At 37.0% G+C, this 19,798-nt stretch overlaps 1 protein-coding gene across 1 annotated transcript; it reads left to right on the forward strand.

Annotated features, from left to right (window-relative positions):
• The first annotated feature begins 5,427 nt into the window (after positions 1-5,427).
• Positions 5,428-6,132, forward strand: LOC124840182 (uncharacterized). Its single transcript, XM_047316198.2, has one exon. It carries the CDS (start codon positions 5,428-5,430, stop codon positions 6,130-6,132), a length of 705 nt encoding a protein of 234 aa, XP_047172154.2.
• Positions 6,133-19,798: the final 13,666 nt, after the last annotated feature.

Here is a 19,798-nt window from a genome sequence, read left to right on the forward strand (position 1 = left end):
TACATTGCTTGGGAAGAGAATGAATCTAGCTCATCAAGTTCAAGCGACTCAGATGAGGAAACAAATATATGTTTAATGTCAGATTTTGATGACGTTGGAAGCCAAGTAAGTGATTCTAGCTCTGAATCTAGTGAAATTGACTTACAAAAGACATTCCTTGAATTGTTAAATGAATCTGAAAAAGTTGGATGCTGCTCATAATAAATTGAAAAGTGACTTTCATGATTTACAACTTAGATATGAAAAAGCATTAGATGAAGAAGTAATTCTAAGAAATAAAATTATTAATCTAGAATTAAAAGAGTTTGAATCTAGTGTTGTTGAAAAATCTGTTGAATGTTTATCTTGTAAGAGTCATATGTTGGACATAGATATACTGAAAAACTTACTTGCTAAGGAAACCAAATCTGTTTCACATGTGAACAATGATGTTAGGAAGAACACCTTTAAAAACAAGAATGTGCATCAACTTTAGAAAAATCAAAGAACACGTAGAGTTTAAGTTGAAAAAGGTACACTTGTGAAAACCAAACTACATAGTGTTTTTTGTTTTTATTGTATGAAGCATGGTCACACTTCTAACAAATGTAACATTAAGCATCTTGGTGTGTCGAATAATGCATGTGTTAAAATTGTAAAATGATGTTTCTTTGTTTGTACTAACCCCAAGGACCCATAATGAGATTGGGGACCTAAATTCTTGCTTAACTTGTTTTGTAGGAACCTTCCAAGTCAAAGAAGTCATTGTGGTACCTTGATAGTGGATGTTCAAGACACATGAAGGGTGACAAGAAAAGGTTCATATCTTTTGACAACAAAGGAAGAATCATTGGAACCGGAGACACATTGGAGGAGGAAACACATTGACAATCAAAGATGTGTTGTATGTTGAAGGACTCAAGCACAACCTCCTACGAATAAGTTAATTATGCGACAAAGGTCTTAAGATAACTTTTGAAACTGATAAATGCATTGTATACTTTAAAGATTCATCTGACATTGCATTACAAGGTGTTAGGCATAACAATATATATTTGATTAACATTGAAAGTGCATCAAGTCATAGTATAACATGTTTAGTTGCAAAAGAGGAAAGTATTTGGCTATGGCATAAAGAGCTGCACACATTCATATGCAACATTTGAATAAGTTAATTTCAAACGATCTTGTAATTAGAATGATCTTTAAACTTTCTTGTGATGTAAGTAAACGCGTATGTAGTTTAAAGTAAAAGAGATAGGGAAAGAAGAACAAACTCAAAGTTTTTATCCTAGTTCGGCCTCAATGCTTACATCCAGTCACCCTTCCAATCAACCTTAGATTGAAGGATATTTCACTATAATGATTTGATAATTACACCAAAAGTTTTATAGTGAACACACCCTCGCAATGTAAACACCTTTCCCACTCACAATCATATATAGAAAAGAAAACACCTGCACACACATAACCAAACGTTCTTGCTGCATAAACCCTTTGAGAAATCCCTCTCAAAGTTCAAGAACTCATCACGCTTCTTCCTCTTGATAACAATTGAATTTAACGTTATTTGTGATTCAATTTTGATAATAAATTAACCCTTTTTGACTTAGAAACTTGCTTGATTCCTTATTTTGTGTTAATTTTGTGATTGAAGAGAGATGAGGTTAGACTTGATGATTTTATTACTAAATTCCCTTGATTTTGTAGGATATTGAAATAATTTGAAAGAGGAGTTAAAGTAGCAAGGAGTTGGAACTCAAAAGGACAGGAAAAACACTAGAAGAGAAGGCTTTAAAAGGCTGCAGGATACTGGGCGCCCTTTTCTGGGGCCCTCAGCGCCAGAAGCTCGTATGGACGCCTGACTGCGCTTTTCTGAGGCCCTCAGCACTGGGTGTCGTGCAGCCACGCCTAGGCGCCCTTCCAAGGGTGCTGAGCACCAGACTTCGTGTGCCGTACAACGCCTAAGCGCCCTTCTAGTGGCGCTCAGCGCCACTTCTTTCGCAAGCTCGCCTAGGCGCCCTTAGTTGGGGCGCTGAGTGACATCGACGTTGGCCCATGATCCAATTTTGTTCTATTTAAGGAATTGCACGACCTAGGGTTGGTATCTTTTGATGGTAGACACAAATTCACACTTTTTCGACTCTCTAGAGGCTCTTCTCTTCTGTTTGATGCGGGAGCTCTTCTCTTCCGTTTCTAGGGTTTTTCTATCACTTTCATTCCATTGTACACCTAGTTTCTCCATGAAAATGGAGAACTAAATTTGAGTTGTTTTTGGGGAAGATGTAACCTCTAAACTCTCATGTATTTGAATATGTTTTGAATTGTTATAGGCTTATTTTATTAATTGTTAGGGAATTTCTCCTTCGCTCTATGCTTGTTATGTTTTAATTATTCATGGCATGATTTTATGGTCTTCTTTGTTATTGGGAAATACCTAGCAACCATGATCTGGAGAATTTCTCCCAAAAGCAATATTACTCAGGGATGGGGATAGGAGGTTTGGTTGTCTTAAGCTTCTAATCGTAATGTATAATTAATTATTAGGGATGGAAGGGATTGTGGTCTAATAATTAAGGCTAGGATTTCTTCGTCGAGGGATCAGGTTTTAAGTAATTTAGAGAGTGACATTAACAATTTAATGAAGAAGAGATAAATTCTTATATGCATAAGAGTAAGGATGGTGAAATCTGAACCCCAACAACATACTCATCTCATATTATCAATATCATCCACTTATTTTGTGCTTTCCCCAATTGATCAAATTGCATTCATATTTACTTTTTTTGCATTTTGCATTTTAAACCAATGAAATTGTTCTTAAGTCTTAATTAGTTGAGGTATTACATAACTGTTTAGTGTCGTGAGTCTTTTGGGATACGATACTTGGTCTTACCATTTTATATTACTTGATATGATTCGGTACACTTGTCGAGGTCTTCATACCTCTCGCGCACTACTAGGGACACAACACAATGAACAAGTGCAAAAACCTTTTCTGATCACAACAAATACACCTTAGTAGTGCAAACAGGATCAGTCAGTCAAGCTCTTAAATTTCCTCTCAAGAATCCTTCAAGTTTCTTCAAGATCTTCGCTTCTTCATTCTTTGATCATCTATGTAATATATTAAATCTTTCTCAAATCAAAACCATCACATATCAAAATGTACAAATGGCAAAAGTTTTTTTAATTACAAGCAATGCGTCTATTTATAGTTTTCATTATCAGACGCAAAGTAATTGGTTATGTTAGTAATGTAACATGGGTCCTAATTGAACGCATAATTAATGTAATCGATTTTCATTTAATGCTAGGCAAACATATTTAAAAATATGACCGATATAGAAGTTATGACTAAGCAGAAAAAAGTTTTCAAAAGATAACAGACTTAATTGATTACATAAAATGCATAATTGATAATGGTTGAAAATACCGTTATATATGATGTAATTTTGATACTAAATACACCCTATTCTGCTTAGAAACTTGCTTAGAATCATGTTTTTCTACTAAGTTGTGTGAATAAGAGAGTTGAGGTTGATTTTAATGGTTTTATGATTAATTCCCCTTGTTTTGGTAGAAAATGAGATAATATGGAAAGCAAAGATGAAGTGCCAAGGAGATGGAGCTCAAAAAGGCCTGGAAAATAACCAGAAGGGAGGAATGCTCGAAGCTTGGGCGCTCCGTTTGGAGGCTTAAGCGCAGAAGAGTGTCGCTCACCGCCCGGGCGGCCCTTTTAGGGCGCTTGAGTGCCAGAAGCACGAAGCTTGGGCGCCATCTTTGAGGCTTAACCACCGCTCACCGCCCGGGCGCCATAAGTGGAGCGCTTGAGCGCCAGCGACACGGGCCTAGGCCTTGTTTCTGTTCTATCTTCGCTCTATTTAAAGGACTCAGAAGTCCTATGTTTTGTATTTATGGCTTGAGAAGCACAACATCACACTCTTTCACCCTCTAGAGGCGGATTTGGATGCGGGAGCTTCCATCTTCTACTTTTAAGGTTTTTCTATCTCATTCTTCTCCATTGTTCATCTAGTTTCACCATGTCTATCGTGAACTAAACTCTATTTATTGTTGGGGGATGATGTAACCTTGTGAACTCTCATGTATTTGAATTGATCATTAATAATATATGCTTTTGCATTAATAGTTAGAGTGATTCATCTGTGATTATTACATGCTTTGTTTAACTCATTCATAGCATGATGTATGAATTGCATGAGTGTCGGGAGGTTCCTTAGAATTCATGTTCTTGTTGAATTACTCCCAAGAGTAATATTTCTCAGGGATGAGGGTATGAGTCTTGGTCATCTTAAAGCTCTTGATCTTCACAATTAATTACTAGGAATGCTAGGAATTGCATGAACTTGTGATTAAGGATAGATTTATTTCGCCGAGGGATCGGGTTTAAGTGATTTAGTGAGTGACGTTAACATTAATACATAAAGAAGAATTCTTACATACATGAGAGGAAACTTGGTAAAATCTAACCCCAACAACATACTCATCTCATACTAAACAACATTCGTTCATCACTGTGCTTTTATGCTGTTGATCAAACTGCATTCATATTTAATTTTCTCTCTTTCCATCTGAAACCAATAATCTCGTTTTCTTTAAGTCTTAATTAATCGAGTTATCACACAACTGTCTAGTGCCAAGAGTCCTTTGGGACACGATACTTGGTCTTAACATTTTATATTACTTGTGCGATTCGGTACACTTGCCGATTTATCAACAAGTTTTTGGCGCCGTTGTCGGGGACTCACAGTTTAAACTATTCTATTTGTGTGATTCTTGATTAACTTTGACTTTAATTTTTATTTTTATTTTTGTGTCTTATTTTTAATTTGTGTTAACAGTATTTTCTATGGTTTTTGTGTCTATTGCTTACAGGATGCAATTCAGACAAGGTAATTTCAACCACGGGTAGAAACTTCACTCAAATATGGGAGAAGGTCAATATGGACTAGCTGCCGGATAACAACAATGGCAGCAACAACCCTCTCTATCAGAAAGAATGGCTAAGATGGATGACACACTTCAACAGTTGATGTAGACATCTGATTCTCATCATAAAAGCACTAAAGCAGCATTCAGAAGGATAAAGAGGCATCTCTGTCACATAATTCAGAAGTTGGATGTGTTTGGGGGTAATATGAAAGTAAACCCCAAAGAGGAGTGCAAAGTTGTTGTTACCAGAAGTGGCAGAAACTTAGATGAGAGAAAAATAGAGAGAAATGAAAAAGAAAGGTTGAGTGAAAAAGAAAAAGATGAAGAAGAGAAAGAAAAAGAAGAGAGTGAGAGAACAGAAAAGAAAAAGAGAGGGAAGAGAAGAAAAAAAAGAGAGGAAGAGAATGAGAGAAAACAAAAAGAATTATATGAAAAGCCCCTTCCTTACCCAAATAATTATTCTAGGAAGGAGAAAGAAAAACAGTTTGAGCGTTCATGGAGATTTTCAAGAAATTGGAGATTAACATACCTTTCTCCGAAGTCTCTCAACAAATGCCTACATATGCTAAATTTCTGAAGGAGATCCTCACTAAGAAAAGGAAGTACATTGAAGAGGAAACCATTGAAGTTCAAGGAAACTACAGTGCTATCATACAAAAGCTTCTACCTCCCAAGTTGAAAGATCTAGGAAGCTTCACAATTCCTTGCACTATAGGGAATATCTATGTTGGAAAGGCACTAATTGATTTGGGAGCCAGTATCAATCTCATGCCGCTCTCCATGTTTGAAAAGATTGAAAGTTTGGAACTCAAGCCTACTCGAATGACTCTTCAACTAGTAGATAGATCTGTGAAATATCCTTATGGCGTAGGTGAAGATGTGATTGTGAAGCTAGACAAATTTCTGCTTCTTGTGGACTTTGTTATCAGGGAGATGGAGGAGGACGTAAATGTGCCTCTTATTCTTGGGAGACCTTTTATGAAGACTGCAAGAGTGTTGATTGATGTAGAAAATGGCAAATTGAAGGTGAGAGTGCAAGATAAAGAAGTAAATTTTGATGTTTTTGAAGCCATGTCTCACCCAAAGGATGACAAGGAGTGTTTCCATCTTGACATTCTTGATGAAATTTGCATGATACAAGAAAAGAAAGCAAGTGATACTCCTCTTTTGGAGGAGATACTAGTTGACACTTGTGAATAATTGAATGAGAAAGAAGAAGAATTGATTGATGAGTGCTTGGATGATTTGAAAGAGTTGAAAGAAGTCCCTTTGCATAAGATGGAAGAGATCAACACAGAAGAAAATGTCAAGGAAAGCAAATTGGAGCTGAAGATGTTACCACCACACTTGAAGTATGCGTTCTTAGAAGAAGGTGGGAATAAACCAGTTATCATCAGTAATTCTCTCTATCCCAAAGAAGAAAAAAATTGGTGTAGATATCAAAGGACAACATAGGAACTATTGGATGGTCAATTTCAGATCTCAAAGGCAAATGTCCGACGTATTGCATGCACAAAATATTTATGGAGGATGATTACAAACCAGTTGCTCAACCACATAAAAGTTTAAATCCAGTGATGAAGGAAGAGGTGAGAAATGAAGTGCTAAAGTTACTTGAGGCTGGTATTATTTATCCTATTTCTAACAATGCATGGGTAAGCCCAGTACAGGTGGTACCAAACAAAAGGTGGGATGACAGTTATTTATAATGATAAAAATGAGCTCATACCTACAAGGATTGTTACTGGATGGAGGATGCGTATTGACTATAGAAAGTTGAACAATCCTACTAGGAAGGATCACTTTCCCCTTCCTTTCATGGATCAGATGCTGGAGAGATTGGCAGGTCAGGCTTTCTATTGTTTTCTAGATGGATATTCTGGATATAATCAAATTGTGGTAGATCCAAAGGACAAGGAGAAGACAGCCTTTACTTACCCATTTGGAGTATTTGCTTACAAAAAAATGTCGCTTGGGTTATATGATGCTCAAACTACTTTTCAGAGGTGTATGCAGGCAGTCTTTGCAGACTTAATAGAAAAATGCATCGAGGTCTTTATGGATGATTTTTCAGTGTCTGGCAGTTCCTTTCATGAGTGTTTGTCTAACCTGGATGTTGTACTTAAGAGATGCACCCAATCCAATCTTGTTCTCAATTGGAAAAATGTCGCTTTATGGTAACAGAAGGTATTGTTTTGTGTCATAAAATTTCTTCTAGGGGAATTGAGGTTGATAGAACCAAAGTGGAAGTTATTGAAAAACTCCTACCACCAACCAATATGAAGGGAATCAGAAGCTTTTTTTGGGTCATGCTGGTTTTTATAGAAGATTCATCGAAGACTTTTCAAATATTTCCAAACCACTAAGCAACCTCCTTATTAAGGACATACCATTTGTGATGAATGATGAGTGCCTTAAGGCATTTGATGTTTTAAAAACAAAATTGATTTATGCTCTAGTAATTGTAGCTCCTTATTGGAATCAAGATTTTGAGCTGTTGTGTGATGCCAATAATTATACCATAAGTGTTGTTCTTGGCCAGAGAAGAGAGAAGGTATTTCACACTATTTATTATGCAAGCAAGGTTTTGAATAAAGCCCAGTTGAATTATGCCACTACATAGAAAGAATTTCTTATTGTTGTGTATGCCTTGGAGAAATTTAGACCTTATCTCATTGGGTCTAAAGTGATTATCTACACTGACCATGCAGCTATAAAGTACTTCCTAACCAAGACGGATTCCAAGCCACGATTGATTAGATGGGTACTTTTGTTAAAAGAATTTGATGTGGAAATATGTGATAAGAAGGGAAGTGAAAATAAGGAACAGATTCAGAATGAGAATTGTTCTCAGATGCAACAGATGAAGCGGATGCAAAATGCACAAAATAAGGAACAGTGGATGCAAAAGTAGACTAATGAGACTCTAATGGTATAGACTCAAATGGATGAGACTCTAATGGTATAGACTCAAATGGTGGGACAGACTCTAAAGACAAATTCCTATTATGCCTAGGTAATCTATGAAAGGTCCTATCAATTTCAGGATTAAAGGGTGGTATTTGCCCAGGATTGCCCCCAGTCATACACTAAGTCAACTCCTATCACCAAAAGTCAACATAGTGAAAACATAAGGGGTTAAACAACAAGTATGAGCAACAACACCGACCTATCCCTCTTCCATTTCCTCCTAAAGTAATTCAAAGAAAAAATATGGAAGAGGTGGATAAGGAGATATTTGAAACCTTCAGGAAGGCTGAGGTGAACATACCTCTACTAGATGTCATCAAGCAGATTCCTAGATATGCAAAATTTCTGAAGGAGTTGTGCACTGATGAGTCATTATTTTCTACTACTAACTTAGTTTTTCGCACCATATTGTGTTAGTAAATTGTGTTTAATTCTCCATGTTTATCTCATTTTCACTATTTGGTCTTAATTTCAAGAATAATTCTTATTTAATTAATTTGAATTATTTGGGCTTAATTATTTCAGTCATTTTGTGCAGGACAATCACTATTGAAAGGTTCAGTAAGGATCTGCTGAATAGGGTCTTTCCGGTCTTCTGAAGGCTTGTCCGAATGGTCCGTTAACGAACGGTCTTGGAAACATGACCGAGCGGTCTGTGAAAGACATGATCGAACGATAATCAACTGTAGTCTTGTGGCCGTACGGTTTGCTGAATACCTGCACCGTATGGTCTGCTAAAGCCTTGACCTAACGGTCTTCTGAAGGCTTGACCGAATTGTCAGAGAAACATGCAGAGCTTGATGACCGAATAGTTTGATGAAGTTTGCACCAATCAGTTCCTAAGCCTCCAAGGAATGAGCAGTGGTTATACCGAATGGTCTGTTGAATACTTGAAAGAATGAGCCTGCAAGGAATGACCAAGCACTACTGTACCGAACGGTAAAGCCTTAGTGCATGTGCTTCTTTGAATCGAACAATATCTGATAATTCCTACACCGAGCAGTCACAGTACGAGCTTGAAGTGCATTGTTGAATGAACGAACGATTTGAGACCTTAATTACCGAATGGTTTGATGTAGTAGTCAACAACAGTGTTGGAAGCACATTTTGGGACTTCAAGAGGATGGGCACGTCAATGGTGTAGTTTAATTTCGTTTTAGAAGGTGATTGGGTCAAACTTTAGGACTTTGGGCCCAATTTTAGGTCATTTTGTAGGACAAGCCCATTAGGAGGGCGTTTTGGTCTTTTGTGTTATATAAAAACCCTAAAATCAGAATTCTCAACTCTCTCACAACCGCCACTTTTACGTTTTATTCTTGGGAGCGTCTTCTTCCTCCTCCCCTTTGGGGAGGTTTAGGTTTTGTTCTTTTTACCTTTCTTTGCAATGAATCGTTTGTGTTTCCAAGTGCATTTGTAATTTCATTTCTTGCTCTCATTTTCGAATCCATTTTCTTGTTCTTCCATTAACGTTCCAGCATTGCTACGTTTTTTGCATTTTACTGTTCATCTTCATCCTCTTTACTGTTCACCACTGCAATCTAGTTTTTACTATTCCTTTTTCGTTCCAGCAATTACATTCACGTTTCTGTTTAGTGTTCTCGTTCCATTTTCACCCTTTGGTTTATGTTCTAGTGTGATTTTCGTTTCTGGATGTTGTGTTGCTTTTGTGCTTGTTTTCTAGTTCAACTGCATTTAATTCTGTTCACGTTTCAATTCTGCGCGTTATATTGTTTCTGCATTTTAATACCGTTCGGTCTCTAACATGCTTCATTGTTAGAGACCGTTCGGCTTTCTTTGCATTCAATTGTTTAGTTTTCAATCTCGTTTCCATTCGGTCTTGGTTAATATCGTTCGACTGTATTGTGTTTTAATTCGTTTTCATTTTGTTGCTTTGATTCAGTTTGGCCTACGTCTTTGCTTATGTTTACCATTCAGTCCATCGTTAGGACCGTTCGGCTTTTACTTCTACTATTCAATTTACCTCCCATTGTTCGGTCACTGCTTTAGACCGTTCGGGCCTTTCATAGCACCGTTCGGTTTTAAGACTTGTTGTTAGAACCATTCGGTTTTCTGATTTCATTAACCTTAATACTTTCCATTTTGTTTGGTTGTCTTTAATTTCCAGTTCTAATTTAGTTTAATTTTCCTTGCAAAAATACTTCCAAACCCCCCCACTACGTGTTTGTCCTAAGACTCGAACCACATTTGGTCCTTGAGAGACGACCTAGGAGTCACTTCCTAGCACTATACTCCATTTTTAATGCACATCAAATTTGTATCGGGTGCAACCTCCATCAAATTTTGGTGCCTTTGCCAGGGACCAACGGTTTGGTCTTAGGTCTTTTGTTGTGTTAATGTGTGTTGTGATTTGTCTTGTGTTGTGAGTGTGATGTTCTATTTTGTGTGTGTTGTATTGTGTGTTGCATTTAGATAGCTTTAGTTGCATATTTTCATTTCATTCTTCCTTTCCCCCTTCTTTTTCCATGTCTACCTATTTTGATTATGAGCATAGTGCTTTTTTTGCCTGTGCCTATGATTATGATTCTCCTTCCGTATCCAGTGCTCCATATTTTGTTCATACTACACCTGGTGCATCTAACTCTGAGTTTAGTTCTCATGTATATTATGCTGATTTCTATGTTGAGAACAATATGACTCATCCTCTAACTCCTGAGAGTGCTCCTTGGGAGCCGGTTCCACTTGATGAGGAGGATGTTCGTTGCGTTTTCAACACTGGAATGATACATTTGTAGCCCCAGTTTCATGGTTTTGCAGGTCAATGCCGACATAAACATTTGGAGGAATTTAATCTCATTTGCTCTGCAATGAAACCTCCAGATGTCCTGGATGATCACATTTTCTTAAGGGCATTTTCTCACTCATTACAAGGAGCAACAAAGGATTGGGAACATTGTCTTCCTCCAGGATCTGTCACCAGTTGGAAAGATCTTGAGCATCTTTCTAGACAAATTCTTCCATGTGCAGTATGGTTACAGCAAAGATCCTGGGTGGAACGATCCTAACACAGAATGGTATGGTACCCCACAACATCAATATCAAAAACCATCATTCAAGACCACTTGTATGCCTCCACCAGTCCAACAACCATAGAGCTGCAGCTTCATGAGCCTGCCGAAATAGCTCCTCAACCTTCTACTTCTGAGCTTACATTGAAGGAGTTATTGGAGCAGATGACCATGCAGAATCTTCAGTTCCAACAAGAGAACATGGAGTTTCAATAGGAAACAAGAGCTATCATTCAGAGTTTGAGCAATCAGATGGGGCAGATGGACACTCGGCTCAATCAAGAAGAATCTCAAGATTTAGAGGAATCACCATTTCATACTGTTTAGATTCCTGATGATGTCAGTGTCATCCACATAGGAGATGGGGAGCAGAGTCATGAGCTTACTTCTGCGCCACCTACTTTCCCACCCTCTTATGTCCCCACTCTTACACTTGAGGAGACTGATGAAGATTTTAAAGGACAGGAAGGTATAAGCAGCAATTTTGAGCCAGGTAGACCATTTTCATCTTCCACCACTTTACCAATCTTTAGGGAAATGGAGGTAAACATACCTCAAATTGATTATTCTGTTGATGATTGTGCTATTCGTGATTACGCTGTTGATAGGTATGTTGATGATTATATTGTTGATGATAATGTTTTTAATCTCCCTCTCTACATGATGAGAACCACTTATTGCTATCACATATGAATGTTTATTCTCCATGCACTGAACATGAATCTAAGCCTGTGCTTGATATTACTTGTAAATTTGAAATTGATTCATGTTCTGAGAGTATATTTGAGGTTCAGTCTGATCCATTGGGATTGGGTGTTGTACCACTACTTATAGATTATTTGGAGCCACCATTCACTAACCTTATTGCAGGAGGTACACATGAATTTTACCAGCAAACACCCACGGTGGAAGACAAAGGTGCGAGCCTACAAAACAACTTGAAGATCAATAGGCACTGGTCGAACCCGCTCATCAACAATCACTTCTTCTTAGATCCAACTGTGGAGGATATGTCCTTACTTGATCAAATTTTGAGGATGAAGCAATTCCTCCTTAAAACTTAATTGTTGGATCCAATGGTGGAAGACATCTCCCTGATAGTCCAAAATTGGCAACTTTAACCATGACCAGGGGAGTTTTCTTTTCCCTTCTCCCCCTTTCCCTATTATTGCACTTGTCCATGATCTTTTCACTGTTCTGATTTATGATCTTATGCTTATGACACACTGAGGACATTGTGTAGTTTAAGTGTGGTCTATTGGGGGAGATTCTGATTTTTCTTTGTTAATTTTTGTTTTCTTTATTAAAGTTTTTCTTTTCTAGGTTGTTTTTGTCGTGTCTTGTGTACAGTTTCAAATGATTCTCTTCATTCCTCGATTTTGTTTAAGTTATAGACTCGTCTTTCACTCCACTTGATTGATACTTATGGTTTGAAATTCTTGCTTTTCTTTGCTTGGGAAGATGATTATGATGTTTGAGAGGTTGATTTGATTGTGACAAATACCCTGTGTGATATTTGAGCCACTTTATGTTCTTTCTTGTGTGATGTATCTCTTGATTGCTTGCACATATGCCTTGGCTTGACTGTTTTTATAATTCTTGATGGATATGCATGTTTGGAAGTGATAAAGGAAATTTTGTTCTTGAGCCTCTCTAGCCAAATAAGCTTACCTTGTTTTGATCCTTTGATAACCCCTTTGAGTCTATGCTTTCCCTATTTCTTTGTTTTTAAGCTCCTACACTAGCCCTAAGTGAAAAACCATGTTTACCTTAACCTTAGGGAATTTTGGAGCTTTGGCAGTGTTTTAGGAATAAGTGTGGTCTCCTTGGGGATTCTGATGAATTGGCTAGTTGGTTCCTCTTCTTTTTTTGTTTTTGCATATATGATGTGTATCTTGTCTCTTATAATTGTGTTCTAAAAAGAGAGAAAAGAAAAGAGACAAGATGAGAAGAAAAACAAAATAGAGGAAAATGAGAAAAAAATAGAAATTTGTGTGAATAATGAAGTCAAGAAGAGGATTGAATTAGAAGTTTGGGTGTGATTTGACTGTGTTTACACTTGTTCCTCATTGCTCCTCTATTTCTTTTGGTTTATAACTTCTCATCCATATGTTATCCTCCCTTGTCCTTGGCCCCATTTTATCCATAAAAGACCTTTTGATTTGAACATGCATATGTTTTGGGTGTTGATATTAGAGACTTGCCAAGTCTGTTCGTGTTTGCTTTCTTGAGTGCATTGAGTTGATATTGCTTACCTTATACACTTGAGAGAAACAGTGATAGTTCATCTGTGAGGTTCTGTTGCTTTGGATTCACCTCTTGAGCTTATTGATTATGTTGCCATGTTTTGGGATTGCTTGGATGACTACCATCAGTATCTGTTTCCTCTGATTATCTATGTGTTGGATGTTGTCTACTCCTTTTCTTTTTCCAGAATCATTGAGGATTGTGTATATATCTGCTTTGTGTCTTTGGTGTCTTTCTTTTTGTTTCCTAAAGATTATGTCACTCTCTTAATCTATTTAGAATTGTTCCTTGTTCTGCGTCTTGATTTTTCCCAAGAGTGCAAAAGACTAAGTGTGGTCTATTTTGATGAGTCATTATTTTCTACTATTCACTTAGCTTTTCGCACCCAATTGTATTAGTGAATTGTGGTTAATTCTCCATTATTGTCTCATTTTCACTATTTGGACTTAATTTCAAGACTAATTCTTATTTTCATTAATGTAAATTATCTAGGCTTAATTATTTCAATCATTATTTGCAAGAAAGTCATTGTTTGAAAGGTTGACAAAAGGTTTGAACATACTGCACCGCGCCGTACGGTCTGACACAGCTAGGATCGAACGGTTAGATACTATTTGATCGAGCGGTCTGACAAATGTTTTGACCGAGCGGTCTGACGAAGTCGTGACCGAGCGGTCTGATGGAGTCTTGAGCGAATGTCTTGACCGAGCACTACAAAACCGAACGGTCAGCTAGAGCTGCACCGAATGGCTGAGCATCACAGAAACGAACGGTATGTGGACGCATATACCAAATGGTTTGTGAAAACCCATACCGAATGGTGAAAGCTGCACTAAATGGTCGAGCACCGAACAATTTGTAGAACGCCAATGTCGGACGGTGAGAGAATGTATGACCGAACGGTCTATGAAACCCAAGCTCAACTGTTGAACCGTACGAGATAGCCTTAATGCATGAGTTTCCCTGAACTAGTCTGCATGGCTACACTGAACGGTCTGTCGATAACTACTGAACGGTCTTGTATTGACCGTGCACCAGTTCGTGAACCTGCATAATAATGCTTAATTGATCGGTCCGAGCCCTTAAGGACCGAACGGTCAGATGCAGTAACCAAAGTAACTCAGCAGCAATATTGGAAGCACATTTTGGGACTTCAAGAGGGTGACCACTTCAGTATTAGAGTTTAATTTCGTTTTAGAATGTCATTGGGTCAAACTTTAGGACTTTGGGCCCAATTGTAGGTCATTTTGTAGGACAAACCCTTTAAGAGGGCATTTTGGTCTTTTGAGTTATATCAAGCCCTAAAAGCAGATTTCTCTTCAAGTCTCCCCGCCGCCACTTACATTTCTGTTCTTGGGGGAGCATCTTCTTTTTCCTCCCCCTTTGGCAAGGTTTAGGTTTTGTTTCTTTTTTTATTTCCATGTATTGAGTCTTGTTTACAGTGCAATTTAAGAGTTGAAATTGTTCCTGCATTTACTATTCACTTGTTGCTGCCAATCGGTTTTCTACTACTAATTTAGTCATTTCTGCTATGCATTCGGTCTTTTACTGTTCATTACTACTCAAGTTTCATGTTCATTTACGTTCTCTACATTTTACTGTTCATCTTCATCCTCTTTGCTGTTGACTACTACAATCCAGTTTTAACTATTCCTTTTTCGTTCCAACACTTACATTCGCGTTTCTGTTTAATGTTCTCGTTCCATTTTCATCTTTTGGTTTATGTTCTGGTGTGATTTTCGTTTTTGGATTTTATGTTGCTTTTGTGCTCGTTTCCCAGTTTAGTTGCATTTAATTCCGTTCACATTTCAATTTTGCACATTTACTGTTTCAGTATTCAGTGAATTACCGTTTACCGTTCGATCTGTCCGGATCGAACGTCTTTTTCGTCCTTGCTTATGTTTACCGTTCGATCCTTCTTTATGACCGTTCTGCTTTTATTTGTGCTGTTCAATTTCACTTTTACCGTTCGGCGTTGTCATGTGCATTTATTTAGTTTTCATCCCATTTCCATTCGGACACCTTTCAAACCTACCGATCGGTCACTACATTCAGACCGATCGGTTTTAACTTGTTTACTTAATACAGCTCGGCCCATTTGCATTTCCATTTGGTTACTGTTTTAACACCGATCAGTCTCTTCGTCAGAACCGTTCGGCCTGTGACCAAAGCCGATCGGTCTAACACCCTTGTTGCTAGAACCGTTCGGCCTTGTGAATAGGGCCGTTCGGCCTTGTGAAGAACACCGTTCGACTTTACTGTCTTGCACATTTATTTCAATGCTTTCGGTTCTGTTTAGTTATGTTTAACTTCCAGTTTTAGTTTAGTTTAATTTTCCTTGCAAAAACACTTTCAAACCCCCCACTACATGTTACACCTAATTCCTAAACCATGGTTTGGTCCTTGAGAGACAACCTAGGAGTCACTTTCTAGTCTATACTTCATTTTTATTGCACATCAAATTTGTATGGATCGCGACAAACCATTAGAGACAAGACAAGAAAAGAAAGAAAAAATAGAAAAAATGAGAAAAATAAAAAATTTAGAATAATGGAGTCAAGAAGAGGATTGATTTAGAGATTTTGGGTGTGATTTAATTATTTTTTCACTTGTTCCCCATTGCTCCTCTATTCTTTTTGGTTTGTACCTTCTCATCCATACTATATCCTCCATTGTCCTTGGCCCCATTACAACCATGAAAAGACCTTTTGATTTGAAGATGCATATGTTTTGGGTGTTGATAATAGAGGCTTGCCAAGTCTGTTTGTTGTTTGCATTCTTGAGTGCATTGAGTTGACATTGTTTACCCTAGACACTTGAGAGAAACAATGATAGTGCTTCTGTGAGGTTTTGTTACTTTTGATTCACCTCTTCAAGTGATTTATTATTTTGCCATGTCTGGAGTTGTTTGGATGATTACCATGAATATTTGATTTCTTTAATTCTTTGTCTGTTGGATGTTGTCTACTCCTTTTCTTTGTCCAGAATCCTTGAGGATTGTGTAAATATGTTTATTTTCTTGTCAGTCTTTGTGTTTCTACGTGCTGAGGATGTGTCACTCCTCTGATGTCCTCTGAACTGTTCCTTGATTTGCGTCTTAATTTTGCCCAAGAGTGCAAAAGACTAATTGTGGTCTATTTTGATGAATCAATATTTTTATACTATTCACTTAGCTTTTTGTACTACATTTGATTAGGGAATTGTGCTTAATTGTCCAATCTTTCCTCAGTTTTGATATTTGGGCTTAATTTGGCCAATAATTCTTATTTTAATCAATTTGAAATATCTTATGCTAATTATTTCCATTATTAATTGTAGGGAATTATTTGGAATATTATTTTTGAACATCAAGAGAGTTGCCACTGCATTCTTCACTTACCACATCAGCATTTTCATTTAAATTAAAATGTAATTTCGTTTTTAGGTAATTTTTAGACAGATTTGACTTTTTGGGCTGTTTTTGGGTCATTTTCGTAGAGGTCCATTAGTGGGCCGACCTAGGGTTGTGTGCTAAATAAAGAAGGGAAGACCCCAAACACACCACTCACTCTCTCATTTTTACGTTTTGTACACTTTGGACAGCAAGGGAGAGCTCCCCCATTTGGGGTTTTAGGTTTTCATTTATATTTCAATGCAAGTTCAGTTCTGCACTTTCGTTTTCTCTCTTTAGCTTTCAATTTAGTTTCTGCAGTTTCAATTCCATGCATTGGAATTTCGGTTTAAGCTCTTCCAATTCGTTTTGAGTTTGTTTCACTTGCTTTTAATTTCTGTTTTATTTTGTTGCCATTGGGTTTGTGTTTTTCTGGATTGGGTTTCGTTTTTATGTATTAGATTTTTGTTGCAGCACTGTTTATTCGTTCCAGCACTGTTTATTCTGTGTTTTGCTATTTGAATTCATGTTAATGGAACTTTAATCGGTTTGGATTGGTCATTAGCGATGTTGCAACGTTTTCCTTGACATTTATGGCTATTAAATGTAAATTTGTTGCACTTACCTTGCATTTCATTGAATCTATTGTGCATTGGAGATTAGAACTCGCTTAGTGGTCTAATTTGGGTTGATTATCACTTAGTTAATTAATCTGTTTGGTGCAGGATTGATTAGATGTGTGTTATTCGTTTGCCTAATTCGAATTTAGGAAAACTTAATTAATCTTCACTAATTCGTTGATTGATGTTGGGATAGGGTGAGAGTAATGATTAATTGATTGTTAATCGACGATTGTAAGAGTTGTAACTGAGCTAATGACCAAACTGTCTTTGAATTATGTGAATTTTGTGTTTGGTTTGTTAATTTTGAGTCAAAAAATTATCCATAAACCACCCCCACCATGTGTTCAACTTAATTCTTAAACCATAGTTTGGTCCTTGAGAGACGACCTAAGAGTCACTTCCTAGTCTATACTGCATTCTTATTGCACATTAAATTTGATTCGGGTACGGCCACGATCAAAGGGCGCCCAGGCGGTGTGCGATACATGAAACTGGAGCTAAGGGCCCCTAAAGGGACGCTCTGCCTTGACTGGCTGGCGGTCAGGGCCCTTGAGGGGGCCCTCAGCCTTACTTTTCTACACTGCATCTTTTTCTCATTTTCTGCAGACCTTCCTTCTTCTTGAGTTCCAACTCCTTGATCCTTTTTCTCTTCTTCCAAATCATACCAATAACCTACAAAATTAAGGGAATTTAGTGATAAAATCATTAAGTTCTAACCTAAACTCTCTTTATTCACAACTTAAACCAAAAACAAGAGATTAAGCAAGTTTCTAAGTCAAAAAAAGGTTCATTTAGTATCAAAATTAAGTCAAAGATAACGGTGAAATCAACTGCTATCACAACCCCAAACTTGAAACTTTGCTTGTCCTCAAGCAAAACAAAACCTGGCTTAGCCAAACAACAATGGTCTAGCACAACAAAAAGCATTTTTCTCTAAGACAAGTAGATCAATCATGTCTGCTCCTCATAGGAAGATCAATCAAAATATAATGATGCTTTAGCAAATCAAGCTCAACTATGGTGCTCACATAATCATACACAACAAATGCCAACTTCATTAACAATCAACAACCAAGCAAGAATGTTATCATAAAGTGCATGGAAGAATTCCTCACCTAGGATATTGTTTTACTCAAACTCAAAGGTGTATAGTGAGGTGACACTCTTACACTCTACCATTACAATGTCACATGAATCAACTTTTCCTTTCATTTAAACCAATCAAACACATTTACAAGCAAGTTATCATCACAATGACTTTTTCTAGGCTTGTAACATGGCCAGTCTAAGAAGAAATTTGGTTTTTTTAGATGACAATATTCCTTGAGTTAAGAAAGTAAACAATTTACAACATTAATCTCTCTTTTTGCTTTTATGTGAGAAACCAATATTCAACTCATTCCCAACTTTCCTTACATTGAGCTTGACCTTTTCTTTTCTTTCTTCTCTTTACTTTCTTTTCTTTTCTTTTTCTCAATGCTCTTTAAAGATTTTTAGAAATTTCTTTCCGGTTTCTCAATACCCCAAACTTGAACCATGCTCCATTACCATATAAACATACTCTACTCAACTCAAGGCAAAGATTTCAAAAAGGTTTTTCATATTTCTTTATTGGGTTCACATATTAGCATTGGCTTATATGGGAGAAGAACATATGGCCTTGATCATTTGAAACATGAAACATCAATCATGTTTCAAAAGCAATAGCATTCAATCAATCAAAAACTCTAGAGTTCAACGTCTCACAGGTTAACTCAAGTTCCACAATTTGATAAACATCCTCCCTAGCATATCAATCACACTTGAAATCATTCATATATTTTAACAATTATGAGCAACCAACATCTATGCTTCCAAACTAAATTAATCATTAACTCAACATGAATCATAACACACTAAAGCATACACAAGATAATGTTACTCATCACAAACAAACAATTTTATCACTCAACACCAAATCATTGTAGCAAACTATCCATTTAGCCAAGTACATAGCTGATGAGTCGTTATTTCTTGAATTATATTTAGTTTATTGCACTTAAATAAACCAAGGAATTATGTTTAATTGTCTATTATTTCCCCGTTTTCTGAATTCTGCTTAATTTGGTCGGAAATTCGTAATTGTGCTAATTTGGGTTTTCTTAGCTGATTAAGTGCATTTCTGGTTGTAGGAAAGTTGTGGAAACATCATCTGGAGCATTGGGATATGGCGTGACACACTCAAAGGCTCAACATTTAGTCATTTAGATTCTAATTAAAATTGTAATTTCGTTTTCTAGAAGCCCTTAATTAGAATTAGGTGTTTTGGACCCTTTTAGGGGCAATTTTGTAAAAAGACTCATTTGTAGGACATGTGCCTTTTGGATTAGGGTTTTTAATTGATTGTGGACCCCATTTGGAGGAGAAACTCTCGGCATTTGAGAGAGCCTTAGCCAACCACACAAGAAGACTCTTACACACTTCATTTTTTTTGACGTTTTTGAGCTTTTCTCTCTTAGGGTTTCTTGTATGAACACTCTTATGGAGAGCTTGACTTGGGTGTCTCGTTTTTGGCCATTTCAATGAGCAAGATGCAGATTTTCTTCTTCTCTTAATTTACTCTTGGTTGTCTTAGCTTATTGGTGGTGAAA

Source organism: Vigna umbellata, chromosome 9, assembly GCF_029865625.1.
Source record: "Vigna umbellata cultivar VRB3 chromosome 9, Vumbellata_1.0, whole genome shotgun sequence".
Classification (NCBI taxonomy): domain Eukaryota; kingdom Viridiplantae; phylum Streptophyta; class Magnoliopsida; order Fabales; family Fabaceae; genus Vigna; species Vigna umbellata.